Here is a 24,668-nt window from a genome sequence, read left to right on the forward strand (position 1 = left end):
AGGAGCTGTTTTTACAAAGCACATTCTGCTTTTGCATAGCTCCCTGAGCCTCTTGTCCACAAAGCAGTTCAGCTTTCAGTTATTTTTTGCATTTATTTTCTAAGCTAACATTGCAGTATGGGCTATAGCCTAAGCAACCCCAGTATAATTACTAACAATCACCAGTATTAGTCTTCTTAAGGTTAGTTATTTGAAGGTTTAGTAATTAGATGTGTTAATTGTAAGCATCCCAGACTACACGGTGCTGAGCTAAATCCCAAATCACCCCTTCTTTAGTTCATCCTTAGTGCCTCACATCAGCACTAAGCCACACACCTAGCACATGCTGTAACATTAGCACCCTTTCCACAGTGGCGCACACACAACCTCCTATAGGAGTCTGTGGTGTTGCTGAAATGAGTGCATGGTTGACATGTGTTCACTAATTATCTGTACAGGAGTATAAGTCCCCCCTATAATGACAGAATACCTGTATGCAGCTCTCTTGCTACTGAATCACCCAGCCAGCTCTTTCAGAGGCACAACAAAAGAATTAGGTGCAAAATGAGTTCATCATGGACCTAAAAAAAATCACATTGAGGCACACATCCCAAAAAAGGGGAGGAACAGAAATAGGTCCAGAACTTAAACTAAAATTACCCCTAGCAATATTACAGAATAAACGAATCAAGCAGCATTTATAAAATATTAAGTAAACAATTAATTTGAGTATTGAATACAAGCAAAATTCAAAAAATGCAACAATGAAACAAAGCACTTCATAATGTTGAATAAATGTATAAATGTAAAAAAGAGGACAAAAAGTAGACAGATCAGTGCCCAACCCTGAACAACTGCACAGATTCTGAAGAAAGCATCCAAAACCATAGAAACACGTTGCACAAAAAGATAAAATGGAAACAAAACAAAATAAACTCTCTGAGAAGGGCGGCAAGCAAGGATTCTGGGATTGTGGACACTCAAATGATGTAAAATTGGCATTGCTGCTAAAGCCTTGTATGGTAGCATCCGGGCCAGGCCAGCCAATAAGAAGAAGCCCCTGCCTGGTACCGGTCTGCATTGTTTTAAGACATTTGCCAGTGATTGGATGGAATCTTGACTTGAGCATGACAGCATGTATGAAATTACACACACTGCTCACCTACATTTTAGATGACTCCTGTCCAGCACATCTTGTTACAAGTTGGGGTATGTGTAATAAGATGGGCAGATGAATTCTACTGCGCCATAGCCACTGCAGTGTGTTTGTGTTTGTAAAAACATAGATAGATAAACAGGTACATTTAGGGTCCAACCTGGAACTTGTAAGATCGAATCTTGGCAACATCAAGCCAACCCTTCATCCTTTTGAAATTGATCAACTGAATACCATGACATTGAATAATAACAACACAAATTACTGCAGTGCTTAGAATGACGTGCGATATAAAATAAATAAATTAGGATATATCTAGCTATGTGTATATCTCATGCTGGTAACTGCTATTGGCAATAACTTTATGTTTGGGTCATTCTTGGACTATGTTAATTTTATTTAAATTTCATGTTTGAATGTCAGGAGGAACTAGCGTGTCTAAGACTTCCCCAAAGTGTCTCATCTGTGCCATCTTTGGGTATTCCATTCCTGCCACCAGAAAAATCGGAATCCATGTGGAATGATGCTGCCGCCTGTTTACCGCATTTCTGTACTAAGGTGTGAGTGGCTGTAAAAAGACTCCTTTAAGGATTAATCCTCAGTTATACACTGCAGAAAGCTGAGGTTACCTTGCCTCTGAGAGTTGCCCATGGAGACAGGTAGAGGGGATTCTGCTGGTAACTTCTGACGCTTTACAAAAATGCCCTGCACTAGCCATGTTTGCAACAATCGAAAGTGGGCAGTAGGCGTTTCTCTCCAGATTAAAAGGAGTGGCCCACAGTGATATTTTACAGCAGGCTGTGCTGGGCGGGAGATTAAACGCTTTGTGTTCTGGGGGGCTGCTCACAGCATTGCTCTCAGCCTGCACGGCTGGATCATCAAAGCAGCTCAAGGAGCACTCTGCATACCTTGTAGTACTCCACAGGGTCCACAGCGGTGTGGCACTTGGAAAACGGAGTCTCTGCTTTTTTCAACTTGGAGCACCAATGTTCAGCATAGGTTTCTGCAAGGAGAGAGAAGTACAGGGAGCTTATGCTTCAATACGGACACAAATTGGTGGATCTCCCTACTTATGTGTGCAATCTTCCCCTTGGTCCTGGCATACCTGGATCACATTGGCCCTATCACGAAGCGCCTGCACTGCTGTCCTAAGAATGTCCTGCCTTGTATGTCAAGCACCCATCACTACCCTGCAACCTGGCCCTGATAGTCTGTGTATTCCACCCAGCATGCTTTGTTGCATAAGCCCTTATGTACAATATCTCTGTTTACTCTGTGTACAATATTACTGTATTAAAAATAATACTGATGCTCAATAAATGATAATAATATGGCCCTGGGTGGCAAGACAAATTTGAATGAAGGACCAGGGCTCGCCCACCCAAAGTAGATAGAGGTGAAACTCACTCCTTATTTCAGAGTACAAACTAAGCACAAATCTGGCTGTGCTTCACATGCCTACAGTTTTGGGTAGGTGAGGCCTTGTCAGCTTAATTCCCCCAGTATTGTCCTTCTGCTTTACAATGCAAACACTGAATTCTGGCATTTGCACAGTGCTTTCTCGTTGGCACCGTAAGCTTGGCTCTGAAACAAGTAGCATAGTGGTACAGAATAGGATGGTTTTTAATAAACCAGAAGGAAAGTCTTTTGTACAAATATGGTATGAATCAATGAAATATAGTGTATGCTTGGATTGAAATGAAACAGAATGGAATAGGACAGCACAGGATGAAATAGACGATTAGAGACTGCAATAGCATGGAATAGAACAGCACGGCATGGAATAGAAGATAAGAGACTAGAATGGCATGGAATAGAAGATTCGAGACGAGAATAACATGAAATAGAACAGCACAGCATGGAATAGAAGATTAGAGACTACAGTAACATAGAATAGAACAGCACGACATGGAATTGAAGATAAGAGACTAGAATGGCATTGAATAGAAGATTAGAGACTAGAATGAAATGGAATAGAACAGCACATTATGGAATAGAAGATTAGAGACTAGAATAACACGGAATAGAACACCACGGCATGGAATACAAGATAAGAGACTAGAATAACATAGAACAGAACAGCACAGCATGGAATAGCATGCAACAGAACAGCACAGCATGGAATAGCATGGAACAGAATAATAAAGAATGGCATAGCAGGGAATATAACAGTCCATCATAGAACATGACAAGAGAAAATGTAATAGCATGGGGGAGAACAGCACAGCATGGAATAGAAGATAAGAGACTAGAATAACATGGCAAAGAACAGCACATCATGGCATTACAACAGAAGAGCACAGCATGGCATTACAACAGAAGAGCACAGCATGGGATCGCATGAAACAGAATAGCAAAGAATGGCATAGGGAATAGAACAATACATTGTAGAACATGACAGGAGAGAATGTAATAGCAAGCAAGAGAACAGCAGCGCATGGAAGAGCATATGAAATAGCTCAGGCCGCGTGCCCTTTATAGGCACGAGTATTACCGCTCTCGATGTTCAGGCTGCAGGGGTCATCCAGCCAGTCGGTCTTGTCAGGACAGCTGGCCAGGGCCTTCCATGTGTTGGCAAATGCAGAGGCTGTTGCTTCCACCAAACCGCTGGCTGTTTGGAAATCGTCCCGCGCTTTGTTGTTGAAGTTACCACAGAGGCCTGCAAGACAAGGGTAAAATCGCAATGACATACTGACTGGCAGCGGCCAAACTCACATTAGAAGGTGCGGTGTCAAAGGTAAACACGGCTAAGAGGGAGATCTAGCTGGAAAGAGGTGTTTCATTGAGAGAACAGAAGCCTATCTAACTGCCTGTTGCCTTCTCCATCTCTGCCCAGTGCTGTCCCTTTTACCCTCATAACCCCCATATGTTGCCCCTATTCACTTTCTTTCTTTCAGGCGTGACTCTGACTCTAGCTCTATAAACGAAGAGACATGGTCTAACCCGCTGCTTTAACACTACGCTGTACAAATTGGCCTTCACAGGCGTTCAACCAGCATCCACCGTTGCTCTGGTGTTGGCTGCACAGTCTGTGGTCCATCCTTCGGCACTGTATGGGCCCTTTGAATGACAGAACTAGCTGTGTGGCCCCACCCCCTGCAGAGGCCTGGGCCCCTGTTTTAGCTGTATCCGACTTTTCACCAAGGGCATGTTGACTCTTGTGACCTGATAAGGCTGGGATCTAGCTCCAGTGCGCCCCTGTGTTTAGATTTTTGGAGCAGCTGTAATCCACACTAATGGGTTGTCCTTCACTTGTTGATTGGCTGGACAGACTTTTTCCTTTTCTCAAGCAGCGGCATGATGTACTCTATCATTGGCTGATTAGGCAGAGGGAGACCTTTCCTGCGTTTTAGGATTGGATGGACAGACCATTGTCAATGCAGCAGCAGTGCTCTGTGCTCTATAATGGTGCAAATTAACTGTGGCCAAGCCTCCGGCACGGCTCTTGACAGGGCACACTCAAAATGGTGTTCTCGGCTTTGCTTCAACAGGGCTCGTGTTCCACAGTCATGTTTAAACAAGTTACACTTTTGCTTTTAGGTTACTCCTTATTTTCATGAATTTGTATGGCAGAAAGGGACGGAGGATCATAATGTTTGATATTGCCTCGGGCTTCCTCTCTGACATAAACAATACAGCAGCGTTTATGCCAGAATGACATTTTCATGCTGGTGTAAATGCTGTGGATTTCTTTAGAATAAAAAGCAGGTGGCTTTCTAAGGAAGTCATTGTCAATGCAGCCTGTCATGCCTAGAAGGCGGGCGGCGTATACGCCATTTGCACTGTGGAGTGCAAACGGAAGGTGTGAAGGCGATTTCATTTCCGCTTTACACCTCCCTTTTGCACTATGATGTACACCCAATGAAAATTACACATAGGGGACCTGTTTGCACCTACGTGCAAAGGTAACAGATCTTCTCTCTGTAATTTCCAGGGTTTTCTAAACAAATACCCCTATCGTAAATGCCGGATTATTTGTGTGGCGGAGAGGAAAGGGGAGGAGGAATCATAAATCACGATCCGTAACACCTCTCCACCATATAAATGCATAAAAATTAGCAGTAACTTAAAACAAATGCGTAAACATTTTACGCACGACTTTCACGGATTTACGTTACTCCTCATCAAGCATGAGCCCCAATGTGCTCACTGTGATCCTGCCTGTATTTGCCCTGAAGAGGGCCACCTGTGCGTAGACTTGGATCTACGTTAAAAAGCCGAATACAAAAAGATCGAATTACAAAATTGCAAAACCGACTTGTGCGCATTTTGTAATTTGATCTTTTCGGATTTGGGTTTTTGTCCCCCCACCGGGCATCTAATGTATGCACGGGACAGCCCCGCATCCCAAGGGAGCGGGGACACCCCTGCAATCCCTGTTCCCCTTATTCGGTATTACGGGATTCGATCTTGTATGCCAGGCCGAATGCATACGTGTACATTCAACCTTTTATTTCCTCTATTTGGGGGTAAACGTTGTAGACTTGTGTTTCGGTAGCCCTCTCCTTGCAATAATGATACCTTTTGTGAGTGGGTGTCCATTTTACATGAAAGTTCAGGCAGACCAGGGATTCCCTCTTAGACCCATTCACAAAAAGAATCGTAAATGCTACCGTCCATGTCCAAGCCTGGCAGACAGCATTCACATGACTCCCTGTGCAATCTGCAGATTTTCGCTGGTAAAAAAACGAGGCAGTATTATTTAATGGGGAATCAAGCATCTCTGCCCACATGCAAATTATTTGCGGGAGGAGATGCATGTGGGTTTATCCCACAGCACGGATCTGGGAGGTGGTAGCGGTCCTTACACTCTGCGACCGGTGTGCAGTGAAAAAGTCGAAAACATTATCTCGAAAGTCATAAGGTCGAAAAAAAAGATGTTTTATTTTTTTATTTACATTTCTTTGGGGTTCCGCAAGTAAAAAAAGGGGTAAAACAAAAAAAAATTACAAAAAAGGGGGGTTGGGGGAAGCCCCATTTCGAACAAAAAACAAACAAAAATAGACATTCGAAGTAAAAAAAATTCAACTTTTATGACTTTCGACATAATGTAATTCGAAATTATCACTATAAACCTCCGCGACCCAGTTCTGACTGACAGACGCATTGAAACTGCACAGTTTGTAATGTGCTGCCCTAGTAAATTATACTCTGTGCACGGGTCAAAATGATATCATTTGTGTTCAGACCCTGTTCTGACTCTTGTCCATGCTGTGTCTGGCTTCTTTAAGGAAAACCCTGTATGACTTCTTAGACAGATTTTAACCCTGGATCTTAACCTCTGTTATCTGTTCCAAACTGGACATATTCTGCTTTTCCCCGGGTTGTGTCCTTCTATTTACAAATGGCAGTCGAGACTGACTCCTGGCATTGGGTTCTCTTGTGCTCCTGCTCCATAGCTGTAAAGGCTCTGATGCTTTACCTTGGAATCAGCCCAGCTCCAATTGGCCGGTTCTACAGCATGTGACCCCTCTCTTTATGGTCAACCATGCTATCTTTGATTGATCTTTGAGAGTCCTGCTCTGTGTGACTGGCTACAGAACCCCTTGCTCCAGTCCCAGAATACTCTCTGTGACTGGCTCTAAAGGCCCTGTTTCCTGGCCTTGGGTTCCACCTTGCTCAGTGACTAGATTTACAGCCCATAACCATGGCAGTGGATGCCATCCCGTTCGCTGTGCCAAGCTGTTAACACCCTGGCCTTGGGGTCCATACTATTCTTTGTGACTGGCTGTAGATGCCCTGGCCTTGATTATCACTGTGGTATTTTTAACTGGCGGCAGATGCCCTATCTGTGTGTTCCTCTCTGCTCTCTGTGACTGGCTGGAGATGCCCTGACCATGAGGTCCACCCTTCTCTCTGAGACCAGCAGTAGAGGCCCTTACCATGGGTTTCATCCGTCTCTCTGAGACTGGTTGTAGAGGCTAGTTTCATCCACTCTCTGTGGCTTGCGGTAGTGACCGGGCATTGGGTTCTACACTACTCCCTCAGAAGGACTGTTGATGCCCTTGCCTTGGGTCCCAACTAGCTCCCTTTGAATGGCTATAGATGCACTGCCCTTGGGTCCCAACCCACCTACCTCTCTATATAACTAGCTGAAGAAGCCCTGGCCACCGGTTCCACCTGTTTCTCAGACATCGGCTGTAGAGGCCCCGGCCGTGAGTCCCACACAGTTCTCTATGACTAGCTATAGCTACCCAGCACATGTGGTTCACCCATCTCTCTGAGATCGGCTGTAGAGGAACCAGTGATGTGTTGCACTCTTCTGTCTGAAATCAGCTGCAGAAACCCTGGACTTGGGTTCCACTCTGCTTACTGACTATAGAGTCTTCGACCCTGGCCTTGGATGCCATCCTTCTTTCTATGACTGGAAGTAGATTCATTGGCCTGCAGTTAAACCTTGCTCTCTGTGATTGGATGCAGATGCGTGGGCCTAGAGCTCGACCCTGCCCTCTGGCTGTATAGGTCCTGACTATGACCATTCGTTCCATCCACTCTCTGTGACTTATGGTGTGACCTGGCCGTTGGTTCCACCCTGTCGTCTCAGACAAGATGTAGAGGACCACAACCTGGGTTCCACCCTGCCGTCTGAGACCAGCGGCAAAGGCAATGGCAATGGGTTCAACTCTGTTTGTTGACTGACTTTACAGTCTTTGACCCTGGCCTTGGATTCCATGTTGCTCTCTGTGACTGGGTGAAGATACCAGGACCTTAAATTCCACCATGTTTTCTGTGGCCGGCTGTCTACCTTGCCATCTCTGATTGGCTATACATGCCCTAGGCTTGGGTTCCACCCTCCCCTCTGTGGCTTGCTTTAGAGGCCATGACCCTTAACCTTTGGTTGTATCCCACTCTCTATGACTTAAAGTAGGCCTGGCCTTAGGTTTCATAATGATTTCACTAAGTGGCTTTACAAGTCCTGGCTTCTTGTATTGGGTTGCAACGTGATCTCTGTGGTAGCTGCAGGGACCCTGGCCTTGAATTTCATATTGCTCTCTGTGACTGGGTGAAGATAGCAAGTTCTGCCATGTTTTCTGTGACCGGCTGTCAAGGCCCTGTCCTTGGGTTCTACCCTGCAGTCTGTGATTGGCTATAAATGCCCTGGGCTTGGGCTCCTCCTTTCTCTCTGTGACTTGCTGTAGAGGCCCTGACCCTTAATCTTTGGTTCCATCCCGCTCTCTGTGACTTAACGTTACTACGGCTACTCCCTGGCCTTGGGTTTCATAATGGTTTCACTAACTGTCTTTACAAGCCCTGCCCCCTGCTATTGGGTTGCACCCTGTTCTCTGTAGTAACTGTAGAGGCCTTGGCCTCTGGTTCCACCCTGCTCTCTTTTACTGGCTTTAGAGGGCCTTAACCACACACTTGGCCAAATTGCTTTCAATGACTGGCTGGAGGCAGGTGTTCCCATTGTATTAGCACATGGGTGAGTGTACCAAGCAGGTGCCCGCCATGCCCTTTACCTTGCAGGGTTCCCCGTGCGGACTGCTCCATGGTGATGTAGAGCTGCATGACCGGCTCCAGCTGGATCTGCATCTGGAGGTCAGAGGCCACCTGCACGATGATGTGGGAGGAAGTTGGCTGCACGATGGAGAAACTCGCTGCAGGGGGGATTAGCAGAAAACGGGGTTACTATGCTTCATAAATATATATACACTTCTCATTAGAAGGAGGAAGCTGGACGGGTTGGAAAAGGGCTGAGTCAAGGCATTTCGTTTGAACATTTCATTGTAACTTTAGGCGCAATTTGTCACCTGTGTCCAAGATCCCCTCAAACCCAGGTGTGTTGTTTGTGGGTGCAGGACATATTCTAGATATAGCCCCATGGGTGAAACCCTACAATGTGTTCCATAATATGCACTGTCGACTGCAAACCTAGCCAACATTATAAATCATTGCAATATTAACAAAAACTGGTTTTAGTAACTTGTAATTAAAAGGACTTAAAAGTAATAAATAGACAGAGAAAATTAAGCAGCAGCATTGCAAAAAAGGATTCCATCTTCCTCACATGTGCATGTTCATTCTTTAAAATGCACACTCCTAGATTTTGTTCTAGCAACATTGTTTATTGCGCCTGAGAAATCTTATTCTAAATCGTTTGCATTCTTAACAGCTCAGATCCCAGGTATGTTTTATGTTCCTGTCTGTCTTGTCAGCGCTCTGGGGCCTTCGGGTGAGTGGAGCTATACAAAAAATAGATAGATAGATAGATAGATAGATAGATAGATAGATAGATAGATAGATAGATAGATAGATAGATAGATAGATAGATAGATAGATAGATAGATAGGTTACCAAGATCATCGGGTTGCAGTAAACATTTGAAAAGAACAAATATGTCCTTGTGTGTTAAATATGGCACAACAAAGAAACATGTTAGCTGCCCACAAGCTATAATCATTCATTGGCTTTGTCAATGCCACATTGTAAACTAGCAAACCATGATGGAGCCTTTGTTTAATTTCATACACTGCAAACTAATTCACTTCTTTGAACACCCAATTTTGGTAGCTATGGCAGAGTGAGATTAAATGATTTGCAGAGGGTCACATACTTTGGCTACGTGGCGAAACTTGGATTGGAAGTCCAGCCTGCAATTTAGGCACTTGGCCAAATATATCCCACGCTCTGGTTGGTAAGGATATGTATTATATATATATTTTTCTTTTTTTATTGTTGCATTCATGGTTTAAAGAAAACCTTACACAGCATAAAAGATACAAAAAACTGAAACATGTATCACTCATAGCACTATTAAAACTTAGAGAAATAAAATAAAAATTCAGGATTCAAATTTCAAGTGCACACCACTGCAGGTCATCACACATTTTTTAGATTTTTCTCGTCCAATTCAATTGTAACAAACTTTAAGAAAACATTTAAGGCTAAAATCAAAGAAACATTAGTACTCCACATACATCTGCACCAGAAGAGGTTCATAGACACATCTGTGTTATTACCAATGTTATCCTTAAAACACATTAGTCGGTTATTATCAAAGTAGGAACAGGCGGTGAATAGTGTCTCAAAGTTTCAGTGGAGTCCTTGACCCCACAAAATCTACAGATATAGTTAGAGGCGTCACCGGTAAACAGCAATAAAGAATACTTCCAATGCTTAATCCTCTCGTATGCGGGGAGCTGATTAAGCCTGAAAGGCATATACGTCATGCGCATAGTTGCACAAGGAAAGCATTGAAGGTATAGTGGTATGCATTCTCTCGCATGGAAAAAATGAGAATACTCCACATAGGTTGAATAGGAAGCAATACAGTCCGCAGTCTCCACCCACTCGGCCCTGAATAAGCTTCTCTTAACAATCCCCGGGCGCTGCACGAGATCTACCTCTGTAACCCCAATAGAGACCAATGCAGACTGCACCCTAAATTGAACTCTTGAATGGAAGGAACAGATTTTGCATACATAGCTGAATAAAGAATCTCGTATAGAGAATTTTTCAGGGGATCGATCAATTTCCTGAAGATTGAGAGCTGTTTCCAGATATATCTGGCCTTCAAAGACACCAGGCAGAGCTCATTTCTTATAACCGCATTCAGGATAGCCATGGAAAGACCCAGCACCTCCTTGCATAGCTTCCGTTGCTTCCCTTGTATGATGTTAAGCGTAGGGCCCATATCATGGGTTGCCAGGTCAAGACCATACAAGATCGTAGATTCGAACTTAGCCAGATAGTAGCGCCTCAAAGGGAGCAAGTAGAATTTACATACACTGAGCTACAAAAATTTGAGTTCGGATACTAATTTAGTTGTCTTATCAGAGAGGCTGCTTCTCCAAAATTCAATGCTGACCCTGTTAGTGATGTTATAGCCTGAGTATGTGATGGTCTTCACCTGGTCCACACTTTCTGGGCCCATTGCCCAAGTTCGAGTATGTACCTTGATTCCCCTCTATAAAACCAAAACCTTCAATTTAGAAGCATGGGCAGGAGATTATAAGCCAGGGCATAGTTGAAGAATAGCAGCATTTTCCTTCTCAGGCCTTGCAGAGTCCTGTCAAGCAGGATGAAATCATCCTCAAAGGCCATCCATTCCAACCTAGTATTACCCATACTTAGCAGCCACAATGGAGGGACCCTGCCACAGTCTCTCCACATCACACACATACAAGTTGAAGAGTACAGGGGCCAATGTATAACCCCATTTTACCCCAATAAATGAATGTATCTCCTGTGACAGGGACCCTTCCTTAGTTAGTCCTACACGTATGGTGGTATGTGTGTGTAGTAATGCAAGGAGCTGAAGTTGCTTACGAGGTATCTTCATATCGAGCAATTTGAGCCACAGCCGAGGCCTAATAACTCCATCAAAAGTGCTAGACATATCCAGGGATGCTATAAAGACTTCCCCCACTTGTGTGTGATGTACATAATGTCTAAGATGAGCCATGATGGTCGCTTTAAGTGAGGTGCCCATTTCTTCCCTGAACTCCACCTGAAACTGGCTCAGAAGCTTGCTGCTTTTAACCACTTGATTAAGGTCCCTCAGGAGGAGGATGCAAAAGACTTTGCTCGTAGCACGTTTCAAAGCAATTGGCCCGTAGTTGTTTGGGTCGAGTACATCCCCCTTTGTATGGATAAGTATAATGATAGATTGCGCCCAAGAAGCAGGGATAGTATGGGTCCGGAAAATAGGGTCAAACATGGGCTTCAGTAGTTCGGGCCAAAGCTCGGGTGCCTCTTTGAGGACAAATGGAGGAATGCCATCCGGTCCCAGAGCATGGGATGGCTTAAGTTTACCTATGGCCCAAGAAATGTCATCTCTTTCCCAGGTACACAGGCCTTCAACAGGATTTCCCAACTCAAGACCTCCAGTATCACTAAAGTTTGCAGGCAGGGCATATTTGTTAGTGTAGTATTCAACCCATGCATTGGCCTGTTTAGTACATTCCATACCCCCCTCAGTAGCGTCAAGAGTACTATTAATAGATAACCAGAATTTTCCATCCTTCCCCATACAAAGATGTTCCAGCATAGTCTGATGCGTCCTAAGATTTGCATCAATCTTCAGGGATTTGACAAAGTTCTTATGCCTTTGGGAAATCTTTGATTTAAAAGCGACATAATCAGATGCAGTCAATGACTGCTTTTTTAAAGCAGCCAATTCCCTGTGTTTGAGTGGCTTAGATTGGTATACTCTATCATCGCCCAGATAGCTACCAAGCTTAGTGTGAGCCGAAGGACATTGGTGTCTGATTTTATAGATACAGGCCAAAATGATCTTATAGTAAGAATCCTCAAAACCCTCTCTCTGTTTCGCATACTTTGCTTGCCTACTTCATGATCAGCCTCAATAACACATTTCCGACCAAGATGGCTCCACACCTACCTAACATGCCAGCCCTACCCAGACACAACAACCAAGTACCTTACCTAGATTTAAACGACTCTCAAACACTGCTACCTTCCAGTCACCCTCGCACCACCACAGAAAGGAACTTAGGACTTAGAGCCAGACTAGCCAAAATCCATGAACCACTTGCCCGCTCACTGCCCACTACACAAAACTCTAGATCGCTGCCACCGCGACCAAACACCTCCACACAATCCAGAAACCCATTACAAACCCTTCAGAACTCCCGCAATCAGAGTACCCCTAAACTTACACAAGACAAGCGCCATACTACTACTACTTCAAAAAACATAGCCACTATCTCTAAAAACAAAGCTAGCCCCAATATCAAGGGAGCCTTGATCAATGCCAGGTCGCTAGTAGCTCATGCTACAGAAATTGCAGACTTAATACTCACCGACGACCTTGACTTCCTCGCCATCACTGAGACCTGGCTACACCCAGCAGCAGGCCCTATGCTTATGTTGGCAGTCCCAGATAACTATTCCATCCTGAGACAAGACCGCCCTAATTCTAGAGGAGGCGGTGTCGCCTTTATCCATAAGTGCAGTCTCACCATGAGACTAGCCACCTCGACCGACGCCCTCTCTTGCGAATCACTAGCAGTCAAAATACCACTCACTAACTCCCAAACTCTTAACATCTACTTGATCTACCGTCCGCCAGGCCCCATTGGCACCTTCGATGAAGACCTTAACTCCCTCCTATCCAGCAACCTCAAAAGCTCCACTCAAGCTCTCACCTTAGGAGACTTTAACTTGGGCTACAATGACCTAGAAGACCATTCCGCTAGTACCATAGCTAATACTCTTACTGAATTAGGCTTTGTGCAAAGATGGATGACACCCACGCATACGAAAGGTAGAACACTTGACTGGGTGGCCGACCACAACTGCCTAGTGAACATTACAAATATCTCACCCCAAGCCTGGACTGACCACCATCTGGTATCATTTATGCTCTCCACCGACAGACCCTCACCCCCGCCCACCATTAAGGCCCCACCCACTCTCACTAGAAACAAGAAGAACATGACAGTAGAAAGACTTATCCCTGACCTACTCCCCACTCTCAACTCACTTCCTGATAACCTGGACCCTGAGTCCTTAGTTGAAGAATATAACAAGATTATGGCCACCTCACTGGACCGCATCGCCCCCCTTAAACTGAGATCCAGTAAACCGAAAACGCACCTTAACAAATGGTACACACCATTCCTCAAAAAACTAAGACAGCAAAAAAGAAACTGCGAGGCCATCTGGAAAAAATCCCCTTCAGTCTCTAACAAACTAAAACTCTCCAAACTAGCTGCACTCTACAAAAAAGAAATCTACCTGGCCAAACGAGCCTCCTTTGACTCTCGTATATCCCAAGCTAAATCTAACATGAAAGAACTTTTCTCCATCCTTAAAGAAATAGAAACCCCCATTGCACCCCTTGACACGTGCACCAAAGATAAAAACTGGTGCTCAGAAATTCAAAGAGCCCTAGCAAACAAGATTGCGACTCTTCAAAGTAAAATCACCAGCAAAAGAGCATCCCTGAATGACACCCTCAACTCAAAAATTCCGGACAAGCCCATGCCCACTGACCTAGCCCGCTTCCAATTCGCCAAAGTCAACATACTGGAAATCGAAAAAATTATCCTGTCCCTGAAACCGTCTAATTGCCAGGGAGATCTATGCCCTGCACAGCTCATTAAAGATGCTGCCCGCGACCTCTCCCCTTTCATTACAAAATTGATCAATGCCTCCTTTGCCACTGGCTCCATCCCTACTAACCTAAAACAATCCTGGGTACTACCTCTACTGAAAAAACCCACACTTGACCCAGCCATACCCACAAACTACCGTCCCATAACTACTGTTCCCTTTCTACTAAAAATTCTGGACAAGGTTGCCTATGTACAAATACAGAAGCACCTGGAAGAACACAACCTCTTAGGCTCTAGACAATCTGGATTCCGTCCCCAACACGGGACTGAAACCGCCCTTATTGACTTGAAAGCGCAGATCGATTCGCTCAGAGACAACGGGCAAGCCGCCCTACTCCTCCTCCTCGACCTTTCTGCAGCCTTCGATCTGGTCGATCATTCTGTCCTTTGCTCACACCTCCACACTTCGGCTCACTTCTCTAGTGAGGCCATCACCTGGATCACATCCTTCCTCAACGGCAGGACTATGAGGGTCTTCTCTCCCACGGCGGCAGCAGACCCTATACCCATCACATGTGGTGTACCTCAGGGCTCCTGTGTCTCCCCCACATTATACAACATATTTACCAAGCCCCTTTTCGATGATTTGGATCATCTCGGTATCACCTACACTAACTATGCAGATGATACTCAGATCCTCCTTCCGCTTTCAGGAGATTATGGAAAGGATTTGGCCTTGCTAAATAGGGTGTACATCATCATCCAGGCATGGATGGCTACTCATGGACTATGCCTGAATGATGATAAAACAGAACTCATCATCTTAGGCACCACAATCAGTATAAAGAAACTTGGCCCGGCCTATAACTCCTTCATGATTGACGGGAACAACATCAAAGTCGGACAAGAGGTCAAAACATTGGGATTCTATCTAGATTCCAATTTTTCCCTCAAAAGACAAGTGAGCTCCCTTGCATCTTCCACGGCTTACACGTGCAAATTAATCCGTGCAGCCAAACCTTTCCTGTCTGACACTAGCTGTCTGACACTCGCCAGAGCCCTCATACTGTCTCGCCTCGACTATTGTAATGCCCTCTACCTAGGATCCACCAAGGCCACCACCAATAAACTGCAAACCCTTCAGAACAACGCTCTCAGAGCAGCTCTGGGCATTTCCAGAAGAGAACACATTACAGGTTTCAGCCAACAGAACAATTGGCTCTCCACCAGAGATAAAATTCTCTTAAAAACGGCATCTCTCACCCACAAGTCTCTCAACAACGCAGCCCCAACCTACCTGATCAACAGGTTCCACAAACAATCCTCCTCAAGACCCGTCAGAACCGCATACAAAGATTGCCTATCTGTCCCCCACTACAAACGGGCCACCATAGGAGGCAACAGCTTCCCGGTAAAAGCTGCCAAGCTCTGGAACTCCCTGCCTCCAAACCTTAGAGTAGACTTGCCTTATCAGAACTTCCGTTCCAAGTTAATCTCCTGGCTGAAACTGGAGACCCACTAAGACTAGGTAGTGTCCAGCGCTACACGCACACATCGTAACCACGTGTGCCTCTTGCTTACCTGTATATTACATTACCGCCTGCTGGCCTTACTGATGATTTGCATATACTGTATATAACATTTGTGCACCTATTTTTGTATTATGTATATTCCTCGTGTACTGTAACCAAGCTTCGAAAATTCTTGTAAAGTCTGCGCCCTGATACCCCCGGGTACGCCCGCGCATTATAAATAATAAAACAAACAAACATACATGAGGGTGGGCTCAAGTTCATCAAAGAGGCTGCCAGTAGACGGTTGAATTTAAGGATGGTCTTTCTGTTCGAAATGACTACCGTCCCTTTTTTACTTGTCGAGAGCCTGACTAATTCCGGTCTTAATTGAAAAGGTCGGGATGGGAATAGTCAGGGAGAAGAGTAGCGATGTATGGTCTCCCAATTCGGTGGAGATATGTTTCAAGTAGCTAGAGTTAATCCTAAGGCCGTTATCAATGTAAAAAAAGTCGATCCTAGAACTACAATCCCATGAACTACAATCCCTCTGTGCCTCTATTTATTATATTTAAGGCTTTCAGTTTTTAGTTTTAACTGATTTCTACACGTAAATATAGATGGAAATCAATCTGCTTTTGTCTGTATTTATTTATAAAAACAGAAAAAAACAGGTCTTTCTGTCTGATTATCTATGATGTCATTCATACATGGCAGGCCAATCGCATTGCAGATGGGCAGCATGAAGAGTCTAACAGTTGTATAAAAATAGCATTAAAGTTCTTCAAATTGCTGACCGCTTTTTGGTATGGAAAACATGGAGCTAGCATTTCTTTCCTATATGGCTATATGTGTGCTTTAATAAATGCATTTTTTATTAGAATAAATGCAAAAAAAATGCTGGTTGCAAATTATCTTTTTATATGACAGAAAATAAATGTGGATTAGTCCTGAAAAAAAGGCCAAAATATAAATACCATAAAACCAGGTCAGGTGCCTTAGTTATATTTGACTTCTCAGGGCAAAAGTAACATTCTTCCTTGTAGATATGAAGTGAAAAGTGCACACAACACATAATAAACTAACTTGACAGTGTTTAAATTGTTTAGAAACATGTTGAGAAAAAATGTATTATTATATCTTTATTTTCCTAATACTACATGGAAGTGTACAAGTAATAGCATGTGAAGTAATGTGAACCTGGAGTGTGCTCTTGATTTTACAAATGGATGACAGGGTCACCTAATTGCAGTCATTGTTTCACACCGCATGTAGCTTGTTATGCACCCCTCTCCCTTCTAATCTCCCAACATTCACACTGTTTAGGGGCCATGACACATACAATAGTCACTCTCAATTACCCATTGGCAAATTACCCACTCTCAATTACCCATTGGCAAATTACCCACTCTCAATTACCCACTGGCAAATGTTTCTACAGCTGTCTACCACTAATCACAACCTGTTTTAAATGCTGCTGTTTTTCAATTTGCACTTGAAATGCAAAGTAAATCAAACAGAAGACCAAGAAGAAGGCACTGCCAGTCTGAGCTCAAAAGTAAGCGGCTGATCCTCCCCCTTAAAGCATCTGTGCCCTGGCCTCTATGGGTATCACCTGGACACATCATGCTGTGTAGAGACCTGTTCACCTTTTATCAGAAATGTTAATACTTTTCAAATAGCTCTTTCACAGATTGTCTTCCATATGTCATTGGGTGAAAGGCGCATTGGGTTGAAGGCTGCGAAATACTCTGTGGTTGTAAAGACCCTCGTGACATGCTAACTCGCTCCTCTGAAACTTCACGTGTGTCTGGTACAGGTGCATGAGCTGTTCACTATTGCCAAGAAGGAACATGCTTCTTTCCGTGGCATCCTTCGATTAGCACAAGTGGAACCTGCCTTATGAGTGTGTCTCTCTCTGCTGGTCTACTTTGCAGAGGCTACAGAGGAGGTCTCCGGAAAAGTGGGCGCATCCACTCCACTCATGCAGGGCCAGGGTTGGATGGGAACCAAAAGAGGCCCTGGAAATAATTTTTTTTAAAGTGGCCCTATAGTGCACATTTTCAGGAAGCCCAACCCTTTTCCTATGAGAAAATTTAGAAATAAAATAGGTTACCACAACAAAAGAGGCCCAGGGTGTAGAGGCCTACTGGGAAAGCTCCAGAGTTCCCTATAGGCCAGACCACCCCTGTGCAGGGCACAGAGGCAGGAGATGGGCTTTTGTGATATTTCTGGAATATTCGATGAAGAGGACATGGCGCTTACAGAAGTGTGAGATTTGTTGAACCACTGCAAAGTATGGGCCTTGTTGCTTATACCTACAACTACAAAGAAGTGGGGTTTCTGCCATATAAATCAGTAGGAAATTATTATATTCCAGTGTTGGAGCGAAGTACGGCGCGCATGCGCAGGAGGATAGCTCAGGGGCAACGTGCTTGCCTTGGAAGAAAGACGTCACAGAGCACCACAGGTTCGATCCCTGCATCCGCGCTTAGAAACCTATGGGTATTAAGCGTGTTATAAATAAACTATCATATCATCATATCATATCATGTAGTACAAACCGATTCTTTCAAGCAGAGTTTGAAAACATGCATTTGTAGGCATTTGCCAGCAGGGCAGAGAGGCGCCGTAGTTCCTGATTTCACTTAGCTACTGTAGTCAACCAATCACAACAGCATACCTTCCTCTAAGACTCAAATTGCGACCTGAAAGGTAATTTCACAAGATGCAGGGTGGGGATGTTTGTCAAAGACGGGTGAAGCGAGAGGATTTTGTCTCATAAAAGTCACCTTTGCTCAGCTCCTGTACCAGAAGCGCAGATATGGATTTTTAGATGGTAATGTAAACAGAGAATGTGACGCAGCACTGTTTGCACGTTTTAGGGCCCTTCAGCACACAGCCTCCTGCTGGCACAGGATCCTCCCTAATAGCTGGGCAAAGCACACCCTGTGGAGCAACCAACACAACATACCACAGCAGCCGAGTCCAGGAATGGCGCATTTGCCAAGTGAATAGAGTGCACCAGTCTATTTTTAACAAGTTTAATTCATGACTTTCGTTCCACTATCTGTATAATGCTTGTGGCAAATAGTCAAAGGTCAAAGTGGGAGGGAACTAAAGGGTACGACGTTCCCTTACTTCTCAGGGAAATATGTAATTGTTCCTTTACTTTATGTGACCTGGAGTACCGTTCCAGGACAGTAGGAAAGGCCACTTTAAAAAATATATATATATATATACATAATGTTTCCCCTACTGGAGATTTGAACCTCGCCTCTGCTGGTAATAGTTCTATGTCAAACCTCGTTGTGCCATCTAGCAAGTGCTGGCTAAGCTTTCTTTATTTCAAATGACTGCTTGCGGCGAAGCACATTCCCAAGCAGTCAGGCAGCATGCGAGAAATTGTTTGAATCCCCAGTTAGAACGAAGTGCCCGGAAACCACACTTTGCCTCCAACAAATATGCAACACTGTCAACGAAGGGCATTTTCAGAACCACTGAACATGCCCCCAATAACAGAAGAAATACCATCACGAGTGGCAGTTGTCTTTTGGGTCAATTCAATTAGAACTATACAGGGGCCTAAATAAGTGAATTCCAGAAAAAAGAATCTATTTTTAACAATTTTTTTGTTTACTTTTTATTTTGTAGGTTGGTCAGGTACTTTCACCCGAAGTGCCATCCAAAGAGTAAAAAGAGACAGCGGAGGCAGAGCTATTTCAGGGTGCCGATACCTAGTATCAGTGATTCTATTGGTGGTGGGAAACCGGATATGGCTGTGTTAATGCGTAGGCAGGGTCACAGAGGGGGACATTTGGTGACAAAGACACATGCATAAATAGCCTACACTCAGAGCATTGGCCATACGTTACATAAGTCCATGTATACAGCTTTAGAATTGTTTAATATGGGGGTGGTGCAGTCAGAGTGCTGAAGGGGGGATTTATAGACAGAAGGTGGAGGTGACAGGTTATTCAAAAGAGCCATGGCATATTTCATGCCCGCTATGTACACAATGTGTACCAAATGTAGCATTCTTTACACAGTTACCACGCAGAATGGACTGATGTTTTAAAGAGTATCACTTCCTAATCGTTGCCGTATGTATGGCGCTCAAACACAGCAAAGTAAAAGGACTGAGACACGGGAACAGCCAGAAAAGTGGTACAACAATTACACTTCAAAGCACAAGACAAGCACACAGGCACAGCACCACAAGCACCACTGAAATACTGCACAAAGAACCATAGCCAAAACACCGCTGAATCTGATGATGCCATGAACAGGCGGGCTACATCTACAATCAAGCCTACTACAAAGCATGCAACCACAGTGAACAGGGAAACACATGTACATGGGGGATTACACATATGCTGACCACAGCAGAGTATGGGAACTTTCGGGGCTCCCAGAAAGTGTGCTAGTAAGTAATTATCTTTAAATGAAAGACACCCCAGCTTTCCAGAATGGAAAGCACCCGGGTCATGACACTTCAATAAGGGGGAACTACCAATTTAAGCATCTTCCATTAAAAGGAATGGTCCCCCAGATGCGACAACACGAATGGCAAAGAACCAACTCAACTAGGGATTCAAGACATTCAAGCCCCGATCGCCAACACCAGAACAAGACTCATCTTCCAGTGGTTCAAGTACGGAACCATGAGAGGTAGCGGCAGAGCAATGCAAACATGTGTAAGGTCCGCGGTGAATGTAGTGTCTGAAATCAGAATACACCTAACACTTAGACCGCCCCCCCACCCCAAATGGACAGAAAGTGTCCAGGAGGGCCCTTGGCAGTAGAAAGCCAAGAGATATCAAGCAGGGTGAGCTCGCGTATGCATGCAATGCATGTAACACCATCACTTCGCGGGAGCATGGCCTAAAGAACCACGCTGTAGATGCAGCCAGAGAAAACTACCACTACCTGCGGTGTCCTTACCTGCGGCATGAGGAAGAGTCACTTTCATCTCATTCAGTAAGACGCTTCCATCTGCCTGGAAGGCCACGGTCTGCAGGGAAAAGGGCAAATCTCAATACACAGTAACATCCATGACCTCCAGGCCCTAGCCAAATCGCATAGGTGTGCAGGTGGTTGGAAACCATATTCCCTATACATTGAAATCTGGTCAAGGCTTTAATAAGTGATCAACAACCTTTGTGTATCCCCCTGTAATCAGGCCCCTTAAGTGTAAAAAGATCAGCTGAGAAGGTAACAACCCTATCATAGCCAGAGTCTTCCCCTTTTTAAGAAAAGGAGATGGGAGGAGCGTGGAGGGGAAAGAAAAGGAGAGGAGTGGGAAGGCAAGGGAATGGAAGGGAAGAGAAGGGGAGTGGTAATAGAACCCAGGCACCCCTCCTATTGCATGAACATGGCACGCATGTTCCAATCCCCACCGTAGTACTTACGTTCTTCTTGTTGTCTGTCAGCAGGACGACGGTCTTTAAGCAGGTCTGTCTGTGTGTGGACCCACAGGGTGTCAGCTCACCCAGGATAATGTGGGATTCATTTGTCATTCCCTGCAACAATAGGAAGTGGGATGAGGACAGTGTTTATCAATAAGCAGTGACTTGCCACATGGCAAATCAATTTAGAAGAAAGATGTTCGGCAAACTCATCCATCGCCCATTCTCCAGCCTAGTGGGTACAAAGCTGGTCAAAGAGCACACTGTGGGAGTACGGCAAAGCATGGAGGCCATGAGAAAAGGCTGCAATCATCCTCTTCACTGCCCGCTGGAGGGAGTGGAGGTAAGGCTGCCTAAGTTCACAGGAGTCCCACTTACCTTACTGCTTCCGGACACCGGATTTCTCAACACTGGAAAATAAGTGGGTCCAGATTACAGAAAGGGGTGCAAGTGCAATTCAGAACAGTATTAGCACCGAGGCAAAAAATACTCTCGTGCAAGCATGCATTCTTTCAAGAAAGCAATTTTGCAGCTGGTTTAAATTTGCCCTGGTGCTAATACGGAATATTACCCATTGCAGCAGACCAAACTTTGGCCTGCTGCAAAAAGCATTAAAAGAATATTTTTTTTGCTCAAGGAGAATGGTTGTCTTAATGTTAATAACAAGCAAAATGTCTCTTGCAGTGGTGCTGTAACATGGACCCTATTGTTTGTGTCCAATGCTAGCAGTGCTCCATTCAGCATGTCATCTGGGATGTCCCTCGCCCTTCTCCCCCTTTATGCCTCTGATGGCCTTCCATGACATCTGCATCACGTGTCTGCCTTGTAGATGCATTTTACTGCTACCACCCCCTTCTTTCTATCCAGTATTGCTCCCAGGAAATCCCCGTTACGAAATGGGGGCATCTTGATAGGCACCCTCGTGTCACTATTCTCCCAGATCTCAAAAGAGAGCATGTATTTCAAACTCAAACAACTCACATTTCTTCTGCCTTTGATTCCCTTTGAACTTTAAGCCACAGTTGTACTGACTATACTGTCATTCTCCGTATGCCGGGCTTCACCGACGCCCTCTTGTCCATCTTCAGTCTTCCGAGAATGCGACTGTCAGATTAGTGATGGGCCAATGAAGACATCATAACATCTCTGCTGCACTCACATCTTTATATCAAGCACCAAGGCCTCATTGAAGTCCTCTGCTTGATTCCTGAACTCCTCCTTGTCATGCCCCTGTTTACCTCTCTGACAACATGTATCAGTCCTCTGGACTCCTTGGCTCATCAGATACCAGCCTTCTGGTCAATCCTAGGTTCAAAAGTGCCGCTCGCGGAGCATGCCTCTCAGTCTGAGGATCCAGACACTGCAACTTTCTTCCTCTCGACATCACGGTCGCGCCCAAACACCTACGCTTCAGGACACCTCTAAATGCCCATCTTTTCACTAGACAATAAAAGGCACCGCCACATGGCCCCTGTGTTGATGACCAGCACCAACAGGCAATCTTGGTTCAGTGTGAGCTCTATAAGCGACCCATTACACTCACTCACACTCACTATGTCCCAGCCTTTGCTTTGTCTAATAAGAGAAAAGTTGGAAAACTTGTGCAAGTTAAAGATAGTCTTTCATTTCCAAAAGCCCAAAATCTATGACTCCAAGAACATTTATGTGTGTGAGTGAGTGTGTGGCTCCCTTGAAGAGTTTTATTTATCATGGTGAGTAGGATGTACTTGGGGGGTGGAGTAGGATGTACTTGGGGGGGGGGGGGTGGGGCGGAAGAGGGTTCTTCATTAGGAAGCCCAAAAGTGAATCATGTGTTTGTTCACAATGCTGATCCAGCATGAGCACACTGTGTCTCCGTGACGTCATGGAGGTGTGGGGGGGAGTGCGTGCAGCTGTTCAAAATCCATCTGGTGCCCCTTCAGTGCTCTGGATGTTGGTCCTAGTGATTGATCATTTTCTGGGAAACTGGGCAACACTTTCCTTCCACTGAAGTCTGCGTTCCACTGGACTGCCTGTGGCCATGCCCAGTGGATACTCTGGCATGTCCCATTTGCATCCAATGGTCCTGGGAAGTGTCGGGACTAGTAATCTGTTCAAAAAAGTTCCTTCTCATACCATCAGACCATAAAGCCACCCAGACACTTGTTTATCAACAGCTCCAGATAGGTTTCCATTTGCATTTCTATTACCTCCTGTGCCATCCCCCAGCAGAGAGCAGCCCTCAAATTATTCTAAGGGAAAGCAGGTTACCTTAGATATGACGTAGTAGCAGTCTCCATGGAAGGTGTACTTCTTCCCATCAAAGGTCGAAATGTGTGCTCCTCCTTCCACTGAACAGACCCCAGGACAGGGAAGACTCTTACAAATCCACTTGCCAGAATTGCAGACACTGGAAGAACAGGACAAGATTGGTCATAGTCCTCCAGCAGAGTGAAGTACAAGGCCTGGTATATGACAACAAGCAGGTGCCCACAATCCTCACCCTCCAAAGTAATGACTGTTCTTGCAACCGCTGGCACAATCAAGTGGCCGACTCGACATGCTTCGGGCCATCTATATAAATAAGTGACCCAGGATGTCATTCATAGCATAAAAACTTCAGGTGAGAGAAATGTCTCAAGGTAGGAACGTATGTTCTAAGGCTTTTGGAAAAGATCTGAAGTGTGTAGACCTGTGAAGAAAGCACCTCCCACTCATGAAAAAGTTCACAGCAAGATAAGCCTATGAACTTCATGAAAGAAGCAGTTCCAGGGGTGGACTGGCCTAGTGGGCACACTGGAGATTTCCTGGTAGGACTCTGCACCCTGGGTCTCCTTTGTCTCATATTATCAAATGGTCTCATAGGAAAACTGGCTGGACTTGCTGAACATGTATAATATGGGGCCAACATTGAACGTTATTTCCAGGGCCTCTTTTGGTTCCAAGTCCACTCCTGAGCAATTCCACTGCTTGCACTGTCGACTGCACTCACCATATCATCCATCTTAGTGTTAGTCATGTGTCCCCACCTCTGTCTTCTTACTTGCACCCTACCAGTGTTCTTAGGATTGGTTCCATATGTTAATATCCCCGCCAAAATATCACCATACAAAAATATTGCCATATTTTTGCAGCAATATTAAGCCATGGAACCTGCGGGGGACACCCTGCAACCCCAATATTTTTTTTTAATGGAGCGGGAGACACCCCCACAACCCCTGGTCCCAATAACCCCATAAAATATCCCCAGTAATAATATTGCCTATGGCCTTACCCCACAACCAAATATATGGCGATATTATTGGTGGGGATAATATTACCTGATACCTTAGGATTGGCTTAATGATGCTGGGGATCCCTGAAGGGGACTTTCAAAGGATAGTCATTTCCTAGTTATGCGGGTGTTGCCCCATTCTATCCCACTAGAAAGAGATACCACGGTTAGTGCTGGCAATGGCATTGTAAGCAATTCCATCAAATGTCCCCATGCCCAATGCTGGCAATAGCATTGTAGGCCATCCCATTAAATGTACCTGTGCACCACACTGGCAATTGCATTGTAAGCAATGCCATCAAGTGTCCCTTTGCTCAAGGTTTTCCCTATTGTTAAACC

General features: G+C 44.8%; 1 protein-coding gene across 1 annotated transcript in view; it reads right to left on the bottom strand.

The window, feature by feature from the left end:
* The window catches only part of MUC2 (mucin 2, oligomeric mucus/gel-forming), a 210,788-nt gene that overhangs the window by 146,380 nt on the left and 39,740 nt on the right, over window positions 1–24,668 (bottom strand). The window contains exons 9-14 of the mRNA XM_069625392.1: window positions 23,327–23,465; window positions 21,080–21,190; window positions 20,613–20,682; window positions 8,596–8,733; window positions 3,630–3,794; window positions 2,044–2,138 (exon numbers count right to left, since the gene is read on the bottom strand). Of these exons, the coding sequence (XP_069481493.1) occupies window positions 2,044–2,138; window positions 3,630–3,794; window positions 8,596–8,733; window positions 20,613–20,682; window positions 21,080–21,190; window positions 23,327–23,465 (718 nt within the window). The remainder of the gene's footprint in view (window positions 1–2,043; window positions 2,139–3,629; window positions 3,795–8,595; window positions 8,734–20,612; window positions 20,683–21,079; window positions 21,191–23,326; window positions 23,466–24,668) is intronic.

This window comes from Ambystoma mexicanum, chromosome 11, assembly GCF_040938575.1.
Source record: "Ambystoma mexicanum isolate Mex_15411 chromosome 11, UKY_AmexF1_1, whole genome shotgun sequence".
Classification (NCBI taxonomy): domain Eukaryota; kingdom Metazoa; phylum Chordata; class Amphibia; order Caudata; family Ambystomatidae; genus Ambystoma; species Ambystoma mexicanum.